Source organism: Phalacrocorax carbo, unplaced genomic scaffold (genome assembly GCF_963921805.1).
Source record: "Phalacrocorax carbo unplaced genomic scaffold, bPhaCar2.1 SCAFFOLD_437, whole genome shotgun sequence".
Taxonomy (NCBI): domain Eukaryota; kingdom Metazoa; phylum Chordata; class Aves; order Suliformes; family Phalacrocoracidae; genus Phalacrocorax; species Phalacrocorax carbo.
The window spans coordinates 1-15108 of NW_026990476.1; the positions used below are offsets into that span (position 1 = coordinate 1).

Consider the following 15108-nt stretch of genomic DNA (forward strand, 5'->3'; position numbering starts at 1 on the left):
CCCCGCCCCATCCCCGGGGGTCTCACCTGCCCCGTGTGCTCCGTCTCGTCCTTATTGATCAGATACATCAGGAAGAACCTGGGGGTGGGGGGGTGGGGGGGCAGCGGTGAGTGGGGAGTGGGCTGGGGACCCCCTGCCCCCCCCGCTGCCCCCCCAGCGCCCCCCCAGCCCCTCACATGTAGTTGGCCAGGTTGTGCTCCTCCAGCGTGTGGGTCTCGAAGCCGTGGGGGGTCGTGTCGAAATAGTCGCTCCCGATGCCGCAGATGAAGCATTTTGTCTGGGGGGGGGGGAAGGGGGGTTCAGGGCGGGTCAAGGGGGGGGGGGTTAGGGACCCCCACCCCCATGCCGGGTCGGGGACCCAGGCACCCCGTGCTCCCCCCCCCCGGGGGGGGGTCACTCACCTCCATGTCCTCCTTCACCTGCTCCTGCTGGTCCCGCAGCTCCCCGAAAGCATCGATGATCAGACCTGGGGGGGGGGGGGCACACATAAAAGGGGGTGGGGTGTCACCGGGGTGGAGACCCCCCCCCCATAGCCCCCCCACCCCGGTCCCCGGGGGGGTCCCTACCCTGGATGATGGCCAGGAGGATGACGATGACGAAGAAGAAGAAGGTGATGTCGAAGACGACGCGGTACAGCTCGTAGTCGTCCCCCGCCGGGTCCTCGATCTCGTCCCCGATGCCCCCCCCGGCCCGAACCCCCACGTACATGTGGAACAGATAGCACTGGGGGGGGGGCACGGGGGGGTCAGGGACCCCCGCAACCCCCAGCTGCCCCCCAGGGCCCGGTTCCCCCACCAGGGAGCCCCAGAACCCCCTCCCCAGAGCCCCGCCGGACTCCCCAGGACCCCCCCAGGGACCCCCAGGGGCCCCCAGAACCAGCCCTGACCCACCCAGGGGCTCCCCCTGACCCCCGAGGGACCCCCTGGATGTCCCCAGGGACCCCGTCTCCACCTCAAAGACACCCCCAGCCCCCCCCCGAAGCATCCCAGAGTCCCCCAGTTCCGCCAAAGAAACCCTCTGGAGAACCCCAGGGACCTCCAGAGCCCCCTCAGGACCCCCAGAGACCCCCTGGAAGCCTCCAGGACCATCCCAGACCATTTAGTTCCCACCAGCAACCCCTCAAGACCCTCCTCCTGGGACCTCCAGGACCCCCAGAATCCCACTGGGCTCCCCAAGGACCCCCTAGGACCACCTCAGTGACCCTCTAGATGCCCCCCGGACCCCCTAGGACCCCCTCCAGGGACCCACCAGATGCCCCCAGGGACCCCACGGATGCCCCCCGAGACCCCCCTTGGACCCTCCAGGGATGCCCCCAGGACCCCCTAGGACCACCCCAGGGATGCCCCTAGACCCCCTAGGACCCCCTAGGACCACCCCAGGGATGCCCCTAGAACCCCGCCCTGGGGTCCCAGGGATGTCCCCAGGACCCCCTAGGATCAGCCCAGGGATACCAGGGATGCCCCTAGGACCCCCCCAGGGATGCCAGGGATGCCCCCGGGACCCCCTAGGACCCCCCCAGGGATGCCAGGGATGCCCCTAGAACCCCCCCCAGGGGTCCCAGGGATGCCCCCAGGACCCCGTAGGATCACCCCAGGGATGCCAGGGATGCCCCCAGGACCACCTAGGACGCCCCTAGAGATGCCAGGGATGCCCCTAGGACCCTCCCAGGGATGCCAGGGATGCTCCTAGAACCCCCCCAGGGATGCCAGGGATGCCCCCGGGACCCCCTAGGACCCCCCCAGGGATGCCAGGGATGCCCCTAGAACCCCCCCAGGGGTCCCAGGGATGCCCCCAGGACCCCCTAGGATCACCCCAGGGATGCCAGGGATGCCCCCAGGACCACCTAGGACGCCCCTAGAGATGCCAGGGATGCCCCTAGGACCCTCCCAGGGATGCTCCTAGAACCCCCCCAGGGGTCCCAGGGATGCCCCCAGGACCCCCAAGGATCAGCCCAGGGATACCAGGGATGCCCCTAGGACCCCCCCAGGGATGCCAGGGATGCCCCCGGGACCCCCTAGGACCCCCCCAGGGATGCCAGGGATGCCCCTAGAACCCCCCCCAGGGGTCCCAGGGATGCCCCCAGGACCCCCTAGGATCACCCCAGGGATGCCAGGGATGCCCCCAGGACCACCTAGGACGCCCCTAGAGATGCCAGGGATGCCCCCAGGACCCCCTAGGATCCCCCAGGGATGCCAGGGATGCCCCTAGAACCCCCCCAGGGGTCCCAGGGATGCCCCCAGGACCACCTAGGACCGCTCCAGGGCCCCTCAGGGCCTTTCCCAGGTCCCCTGGCCCCCCCGCCCCGGCCCCCCCCCACCCCACAGACCGTCATCATGTCGTCGCACTTCATGTCGGGCTCATCCTCATCCTCGCTCTTGTTGTAGAACTTGCGGAAGAAGTTGAAGGCCACCACGGTGTAGAGGTACACGACCACGGCCAGCAGCCCCACCGTCATCGCCAGCTGGGGCGGGGGGACGGGGACACGGCGGCGGCGTCAGCGGGGCGTCGTGGCCCCCCCCCGCCCCGCCGCGGCCGCCTCCCGCCCCCCCCGCCCACCTGCTTGCCGTTGTGGGTGACGGAGGAGAGGATGGTGCGCAGGGTCTTCACCCCCATGGCGATGTCCAGGAGGTGGGAGGCGAAGAAGAAGTTGTTGTAGTGGCCCAGCAGGGACATGGCCATGTACCAGGTGAGGTAGAGGAAGGACTGGAGGGGGGGGGGGGTCACGGGGAGGGGGGGTGTCACCCCGCAGCCTGGCACCCCCGTCGCCGGGGGTCCCGCACCCCCGTCACCCCATGACCCTCATTGCCCTGAGACCCACATCCCTGGGTGGGGGGGATCCTGGCCCCCCCACCCCACCCCGTCACCCTGGCAACCCCCCATCACCCTGATCCCCCCCTCCCACCATCCCCAGCCCCCCACCCGAGCCCCCCACTCACATTGTCAGTGAAGATGACCCCGAACTTCCAGATCTGGTACCTGATGTCGATGGACGTGATCCTGGGGGGGGGGGGGGGGGGCACAGAGAGGGGGTGAGGACGCGACGGGGACCCCCAGAAGGGGGCCGAGCCCCCCCGGCACGCCCCCCGCACCCACCAGCTGAGGAAGGAGCTGTCGGGGGGGGGCTTCCTCTCGCCCTGCGCCCCGATCTCCAGGCTGGCCAGCTCCATCCCCAGCAGCTCCGCGATGCGCTCCCGGCCGTAGATGTCCCCGTACTTCTCCAGCACCTGGGGGTGGGGGGCGTATGGGGGGGGTGGGGGGGCACACCCAGTCAGGGTGCGGCCCCCTCCTGTGTCCCCCACCCCACCCCGGGGCGGTGGGACCCCCCCCCTCCTCACCTTCCTCTTGACGAACTTGTCCCAGTAGTTGCTGGGGAAGGACCTGAGGGGACAGGGGGCATCGGGGGAGGGGTTTGTGTCCTGTCGTACCCCCCTGTCCCCCCCCCAGCAGCCACATCTGGCCTGGGGGGGCCCCAGGAGAACCCCCCCCCCCCCCAGCTGCTCCCCAGGACTCGCATTCTGGGTGCTGGGCCCCATGAGGTCCCCCCGGAACCCCCGGACTGCCCTGGACCCCCCCCCATACTAGTTGTGAGCACCAGGCGGTCCCACTGGCCCCCCCCAGGACCCCCCAGGACCCCCCAGGACCCCCCCGGCCCCCGTACTGGGCATTGAGCACCAGGCGGTCCCACTGCCCCCCCCACGACCCCCCAGGACCCCCCCAGGACCCCCCCAGGACCCCCCGGCCCCCCGTACTGGGCATTGAGCACCAGGCGGTCCCACTGGCCCCCCCCACGACCCCCCAGGACCCCCCCAGGACCCCCCCAGGACCCCCCGGCCCCCCGTACTGGGCATTGAGCACCAGGCGGTCCCACTGCCCCCCCCCAGCACCCCCCAGGACCCCCCCAGGACCCCCCCAGGACCCCCCCGGCCCCCGTACTGGGCGTTGAGCACCAGGCGGTCCCACTGGCCCTTGACGTCGTCGTCGGGGGGCTGCTCGGTGATGTAGAGCCCCGAGAACTCGAGCCGCCGCGCCACCTCCTTCTCCCGCTTGAAGATCACCAGCGGGATCTGGGGACGGGGGGGGACACGGGGGGCGCGGGGGGGCGTGGGGGGACATGGGGGTGCGGGGGGGCACAGGGACGGGGGGACATGGGGGGCGCGGGGACAGGGTCAGGGGGACATGGGGGTATGGGGGGCACAGGGACAGGGGGACATGGGGGGCACAGGGACGGGGGGACATGGGGGGTGCGGGGACAGGGTTCGGGGGGACATGGGGGTACAGGGGGCACAGGGACAGGGGGACATGGGGGGCACAGGGACGGGGGGACATGGGGGGTGCAGGGACAGGGTCGGGGGGACATGGGGGGACGGGGGGCACAGGGACAGGGGGACATGGGGGGGCGCGGGGACAGGGTTCGGGGGGACATGGGGGGACATGGGGGGCACAGGGACAGGGGGACATGGGGGGCACGGGGACAGACGTGGGGGGACATGGGGGGCACAGGGATGGGGGGACATGGGGGGCGCGGGGACAGGGTCGGGGGGACATGGAGGGACGGGGGGCACAGGGACAGGGGGACATGGGGGGCGCGGGGACGGGGGGACATGGGGGGCACAGGGACAGGGGGACATGGGGGGCACAGGGACGGGGGGACATGGGGGGCGCGGGGACAGGGGGACATGGGGGGCACAGGGACGGGGGGACATGGGGGGCGCGGGGACAGGGGGACATGGGGGGCACAGGGACGGGGGGACATGGGGGGCACAGGGACGGGGGGACATGGGGGGCGCGGGGACAGGGGGACATGGGGGGCACAGGGACGGGGGGACATGGGGGGCACAGGGACAGGGGGACATGGGGGGCGCGGGGACGGGCGGACATGGGGGGCACAGGGACGGGGGGACATGGGGGGCACAGGGACAGGGGGACATGGGGGGCACAGGGTTCGGGGGGACATGGGGGGGCGCGGGGACAGGGTCGGGGGGACACACACGGGGCCGGGGGGACACGGGGTCACAGCCCAGGCCTGGGGGGTCTCTGCCAGTACCTGGGAGGGGTCGGCAGGGCCTGGGGGCGTGGCCAGGCACAAGAGGGCGTGGCCAGGAGCAGGTGGGCGTGGCCAGGGCCAGATGCTGGCACCAGGTGTGAGGGTGGGGCGGGGGGGGGAGACCAGGTGTGGGCGTGGCCAGATGCGAGGGCGTGGCCAATCAGGGTGTGGTGCTGTGAGAGGGTGTGGTGCCACAAATGGGCGTGGCCAGGAGCAGATGGGCATGGCCAGGAGCAGGTGGGCGTGGCTGGGGGCAGGAGGGCGTGACCGGGGGCAGGTGGGCGTGGCCAGGAGCAGGTGGGGGTGGCTGGGGGCAGGTGGGTGTGGCCGGGGGCAGGTGGGCATGGCCAGGAGCAGGTGGGCGTGGCTGGGGCAGGTGGGCGTGGCCAGGATCAGGTGGGCGAGGCTGGGGGCAGGTGGGCGTGGCCAGGATCAGATGGGCGTGGCTGGGACAGATGGGCGTGGCCGGGGGCAGGTGGGCGCGGCTGGGACAGGTGGGCGAGGCCGAGGGCAGATGGGCGTGGCCAGGATCAGGTGGGCGAGGCTGGGGGCAGGTGGGCGTGGCCAGGATCAGGTGGGCGTGGCCGGGGGCAGATGGGCGAGGCCGGGGGCAGGTGGGCGTGGCCGGGGGCAGGTGGGCGTGGCCAGGATCAGGTGGGAGCGGCCAGGACCAGATGGGCGTGTCTGAGGCAGGTGGGCGTGGCCGGGGGCAAGTGGGCGTGGTCGGGGGCAGGTGGGCATGGCCAGGATCAGATGGGCGTGGCCAGGATCAGGTGGGTGAGGCTGGGGGCAGGTGGGCGTGGCCTGGGGCAGGTGGGCGTGGTCGGGGCAGGTGGGCGTGGCCGGGGCAGACCAGCATGGCCAGGTACTGCAGCCACGTGTGGATGGGGAGAGGGCGGAGGGGTGGGAGCAGCCGAGGGGGGCGTGTCCCGGGGCCGGGCGTGGCGGGGCGTGGCGGGGCGTGGCCGGGCGCACCTTGAGGCAGTTGTAGCCGATGATGCAGAGGAAGGCGACGAGGGTGTGGGCCAGGGCCAGCCCCTGCAGCGCCGGCTGCATGTAGCCCGTGCTCTCCTCCAGGAAGTAGTAGACGACGCTCTCCTCCTCGGCCCCCTCGGCCCCCTCGGCCTCCTCGGCCGCCGCCCCCAGCCCCGAGCCCTCCGCCTCCTCCTCCATGCCCGGGGGGTGCTCCGACACCTGGGGGGGGGGCTGCGCTCAGCGCCGGGGTGGGGGGCACGGACCCCCCAGGGCATCCCCCCCCCCCCCACACACTGCGCCCTGGGGACCTGAGCAGCCTGGCACCCACCGCCCCCCCATGGACCAGGGTGCCCCCACACCATCCCACCCACCATAATGGGGACCCAGTGGTCTGGGGTGCCCCCACCCCATCCAACACCCCTCTCAATGGGGTCCCAGGGGTCTGGGGTGCCCCCACCCCATCCAACACCCCCCAGGGACCCAGGGTGCCCCCAGCCCATCCAACACCCCCCTAATGGAGTCCCAGTGGTCTGGGGTGCCCCCACCCCATCCAACACCCCTCTCAATGGGGTCCCAAGGGCCTAGGGTGCCCCCACCCCATCCAACACCCCCCAGGGACCCAAGGTGCCCCCACCCCATCCAACACCCCCCTAATGGAGTCCCAGGGGTCTGGGGTGCCCCCACCCCATCCAACACCCCCCAGGGACCCAAGGTGCCCCCAGCCCATCCTATACCACCCAGTGCGGACCCAGGGATCCGGGGTGCCCCCACCCCATCCAACACCCCCCAGGGACCCAGGGTGCCCCCAGCCCATCCTATACCCCCCAGTGCGGACCCAGGGACCCAGGGTGCCCCCAGCCCATGCAACACTCCTCTAATGGGGTCCCAGGAGTCTGGGGTGCCCCCACCCCATCCAACACCCCCCAGGGACCCAGGGTGCCCCCACCCCATCCAACACCCCCCATATGGGGTCCCAGGGGTCTGGGGTGCCCCCACCCCATCCAACACCCCCCAGGGACCCAGGGTGCCCCCAGCCCATCCTATACCCCCCAGTGCGGACCCAGGGATCCGGGGTGCCCCCACCCCATCCAACACCCCCCAGGGACCCGGGGTGCCCCCAGCCCGTCCCGTACCCCCCTCAGGGACCCCGACCTTGTAGAAGAGGAGGATGAAGTTGATGGCGAAGGCGAGGAAGAGCGCCAGGAACCGCAGGTTGTAGAAGTTCCTGGACAGGTAGTTCTGCACCGGGGGTGGGGGGACACAGACACGCTCAGGGCTGGGGGGCCCAGCCCCGGGACCATCCCCATTGATGGGGGTCCCATTGCCCCCGCACCCCCCCCCCACCCCGACTGCCCCCTCCATGGGGGTGGGGCGTCCCAGTGCTCAGGCAATGGGGGTCCCAGCCCCCCTCGGCCCCTCCCCATACCAGGAATTTGACCCTCTGCACTTCCAGCTCAGCCCAGAACTCGAAGGCTCCCTCGGCCGGCGGCTCCTTGCGCTCCCGGGGCACCGACTTCCTCCTCCTCTTGGGGGGCCCGGGCTCGGGCCCCTCCTCGGCCCCCTCCGCCCCGGCCTTCTCCCCGTTCTCTGTGCTGGAGAGAGGGTGCTGCTGGGGTGGGGGCCTCCAGCGGGACCCTCCACCCTTCCCACAGCCCCCGGTGGGGCCAGGCACCCCCCAATGGGGCCATGCAACACCCAGCGGGGCCATGGACCCCCAGTGGGGCCAGGCACCCCCCAATGGGGCCATGCAACACCCAATGGGGCCATGGACCCCCAGTGGGGCCAGGCACCCCCCAGTGGGGCCGTGCAACACCCAGCGGGGCCATGGACCCCCCCAGTGGGGCCAGGCACCCCCCAATGGGGCCATGCAACACCCAACGGGGCCATGGACCCCCAGTGGGGCCAGGCACCCCCCAATGGGGCCCTGCAACACCCAGTGGGGCCATGGACCCCCAGTGGGGCCAGGCACCCCCCAATGGGGCCCTGCAACACCCAGCGGGGCCATGGACCCCCCCAGTGGGGCCAGGCACCCCCCAGTGGGGCCGTGCAACACCCAGCGGGGCCATGGACCCCCCAGTGGGGCCAGGCACCCCCCAATGGGGGCCCTGCAACACCCAGCGGGGCCATGGACCCCCCAGTGGGGCCAGGCACCCCCCAATGGGGCCCTGCAACACCCAACGGGGCCATGGACCCCCCAGTGGGGCCAGGCACCCCCCAATGGGGCCCTGCAACACCCAACGGGGCCATGGACCCCCAGTGGGGCCAGGCACCCCCCAGTGGGGCCCTGCAACACCCAGCGGGGCCATGGACCCCCAGTGGGGCCAGGCACCCCCCAATGGGGCCATGCAACACCCAGCGGGGCCATGGACCCACCCTACAGCCCCCATGGGGCCATGGATCCCCTCAATGGGGCCATGGACCCACCCCACATCCCCTGTGGGGCCACGGACCCCCCAGCGGGGCCGCAGCCCCCCACTTACTCAGCTTTCTCCACCTCGCTCACCGGCTCCTCTTCCTTCTGCGGCTCCTCCTCCACCACCTCCTCCCCGTCCTCCTGGGGTGGGAGCCAGGATCAGGCCCGGGGGGGCACGGACTGTCCCCCCCCCCCCCCAAACCCTGCTCGGGCTCCCCGTGCCCATAGGGAGCAGGAACGAGGGGGTCGGGGACCCCCCCCTCTGCTCCCCACTGCTGGGAGGGAGCCAGGGTCCTGCTCCCATAGGGCCCCCCCCCCCATGTCCTGCTCCCCCATAGGGACCCACCCGGGGTCCTGCCCCCGCCCATAGGGGACCCCCAGCATCCTCCTACTCCCCCCAAGGAACCCGAGGCATCCTTCCCCACCCCCCAGGGCCCCCCAGCGTCCTACCCCCCCATAGGGGACCCCTGGGGTCCTGCCCCACAACAGGGACCCCCAGCATCCTGCCCAATCCCCCCCCGGGGACCCCGAGCATCCCCTCCCCATAGGACACCCCCCCCCCCCCCCCAAGCCCCTGTCGGCCCCCTACCCCAATCTTTCTCCGGAGGATGGGGGTGCCCTCGGGGGTGGGGGGCTCGGCGGCGGTGGGCTCCCCGATGTCCCCCAGCCCCCCGGGGGCGTCGGGGGCCGCCAGCCGATAGTGCCCGGGCTCCTTGCGCACCCCGAAAGCCGCCGCCGGCGCGCCGCCGCCGCCGCCTCCTCCTCCTCCTCCTCCTCGGGGGGCTGCGGCAGGTGGGGGACGGGCGGGGGGGCCGGGCTCTTGGGGACCCCCTTCCTCGCCCGCCGCAGCCCCCCCCGGCCTCGCCGCCCCCCACGGCGTCCTGGGTGGGGTCGGGCATGCTGGCCAGCAGCTCGGCCAGCGCCAGGCGCTGCGCCCCCTCCACCAGCCCCCCTCCGAAAAGGGAGGTCCAGGCCAGGCGCCCCACGGCCCCCAGCACCCCCCAGCCCCCCAGCAGCCCCCCCAGCACCGCCCGGCCGGCGGCCGCCCCCGCCGCCCACGCAGCAGCTCCCGGCCCGGCTTGCGTCGCAACCGCCGCAGCCGCCGCCGCCAGGCCTGGGGGGACCCCAGCAAGTGCCGCAGCCCCCCGGCCCCCGCCAGCAGCTCCCCGAAAGCCGAGGTGGGCTCGGCGGCGGGCGGCGGGCCGGCGGCGTCGGGGGACTCTTCCTCTTCCTCCTGCTCCTCATCCTCCCCGCCTTCCCGCGGGGGTTCCTCCTCGGAGAGGCGGGACGCGATCTGCATCTCGAAGATGGTGTCCTCGCAGAAGCTGACGAAGAGCTCCATCTTCTCGCCTCCCCGCCCTCGTTGACCACGTCGAAGATGAACTGGCGCTTGGACTCCTTCACCTGGGGCATCTCCCACTGCGCCTTGTTGGCGGCGCTGATCTCGAAGTAGAGGCGCTCGATGCGCCGGGCGGCGCCCATGATCTCGATCCGACCCAAGAAAGGACGGAAATACTCCAGGATGCTGGCCGCCTGCTCCAGGAAGGTCCGGAGGCGCTGGTCGTGGGGGACGTGCTCCGAGAGGTTGGTGAGGAGGACGGCGACGTTGAAGCCGATGTCGCGGGCGGGCTCCTGGAAGCGACCGGCGAAGGCTTCCACGTCGATCATCTCGTTCTCGTCCGCCTCGGAGCAGGAGAGGAGGAACTGGATCTCGGCGGGTTCGTACTGCTTCTGGCTGTCCATCGCCTTCTGGAAGTCCTTCTTGGAGATGAGGCCGCGCGGGTCCGAGACGTAGTCGCGGAAGGCGTCCGAGGCCACGATGTCCCGCAGCTTCAGGAACATGTCGAAGAACTTGAGGATCATGGTGACGTTGCTGGAGGACTCCACCAGCATGTCCACCATCTGCGGGCGATGGTCCCGTTCACCACGTTGCCTGTGAGCGTGTGGAGGGGGGAGAGGGGTGTGTGGGGGGGGGGTCCCGTCAGGTCCCGGGGTGCTGCGGGGACAGCCCCGGTCCCTGGGGACACCCAGGGAGAGGGAGGGGACCACCCCGGAGGCCAGGGCGTGCCCCGGGTGGCCAAGGACGCCCCGAGTGGCATGGGCCACCACGGGTGGTGGGGAGCACCGGGGGGGGGCGGGGGGGACACGCGGAGGGACAGGGGACAGCCCAGGTGGTCAGGGGAGACCCCGAGAGTGAGGGGGTGCCCTGGGTGGTCAGGGGAGACCCCGAGAGTGAGGGGGCGCCTTGGGTGGTCAAGGGAGACCCCGAGAGTGAGGGGGTGCCTTGGGTGGTCAGGGGAGACCCCGAGAGTGAGGGGGCGCCTTGGGTGGTCGAGGGAGACCCCGAGAGTGAGGGGGTGCCTTGGGTGGTCGAGGGAGACCCCGAGAGTGAGGGGGTGCCCTGGGTGGTCGAGGGAGACCCCGAGAGTGAGGGGGTGCCTTGGGTGGTCAGGGGAGACCCCGAGAGTGAGGGGGCGCCTTGGGTGGTCAAGGGAGACCCCGAGAGTGAGGGGGCGCCTTGGGTGGCCGAGGGAGACCCCGAGAGTGAGGGGGTGCCTTGAGTGGTCGAGGGAGACCCCGAGAGTGAGGGGGCGCCTTGGGTGGTCGAGGGAGACCCCGAGAGTGAGGGGGTGCCCTGGGTGGTCGAGGGAGACCCCGAGAGTGAGGGGGTGCCTTGGGTGGCCGAGGGAGACCCCGAGAGTGAGGGGGTGCCCTGGGTGGCCGACGGAGACCCCAAGAGTTAGGGGATGCCCTGGGTGGTCGAGGGAGACCCCGAGAGTGAGGGGGTGCCTTGGGCGGTCAGGGGAGACCCCGAGAGTGAGGGGATGCCCTGGGTGGCCGACGGAGACCCCAAGAGTTAGGGGATGCCCTGGGTGGTCGAGGGAGACCCCGAGAGTGAGGGGGTGCCCTGGGGTGGCCGAGGGAGACCCCCGGTGATACGGGGACCCTGGGTGGCAGTAGGATGTCCTGGCGGGTGGGTGGGATGTCCCCACCCCCGGGTGGCATGGGACGGCGGGGACCCCCCGATGGCAGGGGGGACCCTGGGTGGCGTCGGGACACCCGTGGCAGCAGAGGGGGCCTGGACGCCCCGGGGGGGGGACGAGGGGACCCCACCTTCCAGCAGGGACAGCAGCATCACCACCATGTCCTTCTGCAGGTCCAGCAGCTCCTTCAGCAGCCCGATCTGGCTGGAGTCCTGGGGGGGGGGGGGACACGGCACAACGGGGGGACCCCGTGAGCCCGAGGTGCCCCCCACCCCTGCCATGCCACGACCCCCACCGCGGCCCCGGACCCCCCTTACCCGGGGGCACGACCCGCTCCGGCACCGCTCCTCGCACCACGAGACGGAGGGTGGGTGGTGGCCCCCCAACTCACGCACAACCCAAGCAGGGGGGGGTCGGGGGTGGGGGGCTTTGCCGTGCCGGGGGAGGGGGGGGGTTAGCGAGGCCATGCAGCGCTGGGGAGGGGGACGGGGCTGGGGGCTCGGCGGGTGCTTACGCCCATCCGCGGTCCCGGCGTTTGGCCCATCTGGCGGCAGTGGGGCGGAAAGGTCCGTCAGAGCCGGCTCGGGGTGTCACGGGGTCCCCCCGGGGCGTGGCGGGGTGGGGGGGTTCTGTGTGTGTCTCCCCCCCCCCCACCACCCCCCCAAAACCTGGGGGGGTCCTTAGGGTGCCCGGGGCCAACGGGGATGGGTCGGGGGTTGTGGGGGGGCTGCTGATGCCACCTGCGTGTCCCCAGCCCTCCCCCCTCTTGGGGACAGCGAGGAGGGGGCAGCGGGTTAGTAGGGGGCGTGGGGGGGCTCCCAGTGCTCCCCGTGCCCCCCCGGTGCCCACCTGGGCCAGCTTCTTCATCATGTGGGCGAAGACGTGGAGGAAGCCGACGACGGCGTCCCAGAGGCGGCTGTGGGCCAGGCTCTGCTGGTTCCCCGTGCAGGGGCCCTGCGGCGGGGGGGCGCTGGCACCGCGGGCCCCAGGGACCCCCGGGGACCCTCATGGCCCTTGGGAGCCCCGCGGAGCCCTGGGACCCCGTGCAGGGAATGGGGACCACCAGGGACAGCGGGACCCCTCGGCCATCGGGGCTCTCGGGGGACCCCAGGGACATCAGGACCCCTGAGACACTGGGGTCTCCTCCCAGGGACTTCAGGACCCCCGGGAGACCCCCAGGGAGATCTCTCAGGGTCCTTGGGGACCCCCAGGGACATCGGGATCCCCAGGGACAGTGGGACCCCCTTGGAAACCGGGGTCCTTGGGGACCTCCCAGGGATCTTGGGGACCCCCAGGCGTCTTGGGGTCCTTGGGGACCTCCCAGGGTCATCGGGACCCCCAGGGGTCTTGGGGTCCTTGGCGACCTCCCAGGGTCATCGGGACCCCCAGGGGTCTTGGGGTCCTTGGCGACCTCCCAGGGTCATCGGGACCCCCAGGGATCTTGGGGTCCTCGGCGACCTCCCAGGGTCATCGGGACCCCCAGGGGTCTTGGGGTCCTCGGCGACCTCCCAGGGTCATCGGGACCCCCAGGGATCTTGGGGTCCTCGGGGACCTCCCAGGGATCTTGGGGACCCCCAGGGACCTCGGGGACCTCCCAGGGCCATGGTGGGGGGCTGCGGTGTCCATTGCCCGGGGCTGTGCTTGGCGAGGGGCTGTGGGGGCGCGGCGGGGGGGCCGTGGGGGGGCGGGGGGGGCTCACCTGGATGTACTCGGTGAGGCTGTTGAAGACCTGCTTGGCCACGGCCATGGCCTTGGAGAAGTTGCGCTTCCCCCTGCTCGTCGATCACGTCCTTGCCCGAGTAGTACCAGTAGAAGTCGCTGATGGACTCCTGCGGCGGGGGGCTCCGTCAGTGGGGGGGGGGCTCCGTCAGTGGGGGGGGGCTCCGTCAGCGGGGGGGGGGCTCCGTCAGCGGGGGGGGGGGGCTCCGTCAGTGGGGGGGGGCTCCGTCAGCGGGGGGGGGGCTCCGTCAGTGGGGGGGGGGCTCCGTCAGCGGGGGGGGGGCTCCGTCAGTGGGGGGGGGGCACCGGCAGCGGGGGGGGGGGCTCTGTCAGCGGGGCGGGGGCTCCATCAGTGGGGGGGGGCTCCATCATGTGGGGGGGGGCACCGGCAGCGGGGGGGGGGGCTCCGTCAGTGGGGGGGGGCTCCGTCAGCGGGGGGGGGGGGCTCCGTCAGCGGGGGGGGGGCTCCGTCAGTGGGGGGGGGGCTCCGTCAGCGGCGGGGGGCTCCGTCAGCGGGGGGGGGGGGGCTCCGTCAGCGGGGGGATGGGGGGGATGTGGGGGCGTGGGGGGGGCACCGGCAGCGCGGGGATGGGGGGACGTTGGGGCGCCGTGGGGGCTGGGGGCGCCGTGGGGCGCCGTGGGGCTGGGGGGGCCGTGGGGCGCCGTGGGGCTGGGGGGCCGTGGGGCGCCGTGGGGCGCCGTGGGGGCGCCGTGGGGCTGGGTACCTGCAGGCGCAGCAGGTAGTCCACGGTGCAGATGATGATGTTGATGGTGGTCGTGTTCCCCGTCTGGGGTGCGCAGGTAGTTCTGGAAATCTTGGGGGTGGGGGGGGGGCGGGAAATGGGTGTGAGACTGGCCCCACAGCTGCCCCACGGCCCCCACGCCCCCCCCCATCTGCCCCACGTCCCCCCCCGACAGCCCGCACAGCCGCCCCATACCCCCCACGGCCGCCCCATCGCCCCCCCTGCTCCGTAGCTCCTTCTTCTGCCCCGTGGTCCTCCAAAGGGCCTCCCCCACCCCAGAGCCCCCCCGAAGCCCCCTCGTGCCCCCCAGCGGTGCCCCCCACGCCCCCCCCCGGGCCCCTCACCGTTGTTGTGCCCCTCGCACAGCAGCTGCAGCAGCCGGAAAAGATCCTGCGTGAACTCGTCGTCCGACATCACCTTCTCCCCTGGGTGGGGGGGACACGGGGACGGGGTCACGCGGGGACAGGGTGGGGGTCACTCGGGGCCGTGGGCGGCCAAGGCCAGGCCACGCTGGGGGGCCCGTGGGGGGAGACCCCGGGGACGTGCTGCAGCGGCACGGGGGGAGGCGGGGGGACAGCGAGGCACCGAGATGGCGCGGGGACACCCCGCGTGGGGGGGGGTCACCCCCAAGGCGATGGGGGGTCACCCCGCGTGGGGGGGTCCACCCCGGGTGGGGGGGGGTTAGCACGGGGAGGGGGCATCCAGCGGGGCGGAGGGGACAGGGACAAGCAGGGACAGGCGTGCTGCGGGGGGGGCTGTGGGGGGCTCTGGGGGGCTGCGGGGGGCTCAGGGGGGCTGCGGGGATGCTGCGGGGGATGCTGCGAGGGGCTCTGGGGGGCTGCGGGGGGCTGCGGGGATGCTGCGAGGGGCTCTGGGGGGCTGCGGGTATGCTGCGAGGGGCTCTGGGGGGCTGCTGCGGGGGGCTGCGGGGATGCTGTGGGGATGCTGCGAGGGGCTCTGGGGGGCTCTGGGGGGCTGCGGGGATGCTGCGAGGGGCTCTGGGGGGCTGCGGGGATGCTGCGGGGGGCTTGCGGGGGGGCTGCGGGGATGCTGCGAGGGGCTCTGGGGGGCTGCGGGGGGCTGCGGGGATGCTGTGGGGATGCTGCAAGGGGCTCTGGGGGGCTGCGGGGATGCTGCGGGGGGCTGCGGGGATGCTGCGAGGGGCTCTGGGGGGCTCTGGGGGGCTGCGGGGATGCTGCGGGGGGCTCAGGGGGGCTGCGGGGATGCTGC

General features: G+C 73.0%; 2 protein-coding genes across 2 annotated transcripts; both read right to left on the reverse strand.

Moving 5' to 3' along the window:
* Positions 1 to 6: 6 nt before the first annotated feature.
* LOC135311252 (ryanodine receptor 1-like) lies at positions 7 to 10274 on the reverse strand (the record flags this gene model as incomplete). The annotated part of the gene is made up of 16 exons (XM_064440382.1): positions 9959 to 10274; positions 9022 to 9917; positions 8500 to 8573; positions 7446 to 7611; positions 7172 to 7258; positions 6020 to 6238; positions 3934 to 4064; positions 3336 to 3378; positions 3094 to 3224; positions 2937 to 2997; positions 2557 to 2703; positions 2327 to 2461; positions 567 to 723; positions 402 to 466; positions 177 to 277; positions 7 to 78 (listed from the first exon to the last, which is right to left on the reverse strand). Coding segments are annotated over exons 1-16 (2801 nt in total), but the record flags the coding sequence as incomplete, so codon positions are not given.
* LOC135311251 (ryanodine receptor 1-like) lies at positions 10158 to 14305 on the reverse strand. The gene is made up of 6 exons (XM_064440381.1): positions 14223 to 14305; positions 13861 to 13950; positions 13116 to 13245; positions 12266 to 12370; positions 11547 to 11628; positions 10158 to 10365 (listed from the first exon to the last, which is right to left on the reverse strand). Exons 3-6 carry the CDS (start codon positions 13161 to 13163, stop codon positions 10292 to 10294), a joined length of 309 nt encoding a protein of 102 aa, XP_064296451.1. The 5' UTR covers positions 13164 to 13245; positions 13861 to 13950; positions 14223 to 14305; the 3' UTR covers positions 10158 to 10291.
* Between the last annotated feature and the right edge of the window lie 803 nt (positions 14306 to 15108).

Coding starts and splice junctions, on each gene's coding strand:
- LOC135311251 (XM_064440381.1), bottom strand. CDS start 13,163: ATGGCCGTGGCCAAGCAGGTCTTCAACAGCCTCACCGAGTACATCCAG. Junction 12,371..13,115: donor GCCTCACCGAGTACATCCAG/GTGAGCCCCCCC, acceptor CCCCCGCCGCAG/GGCCCCTGCACGGGGAACCA. Junction 11,629..12,265: donor TGATGAAGAAGCTGGCCCAG/GTGGGCACCGGG, acceptor CCCCCCCCCCAG/GACTCCAGCCAGATCGGGCT.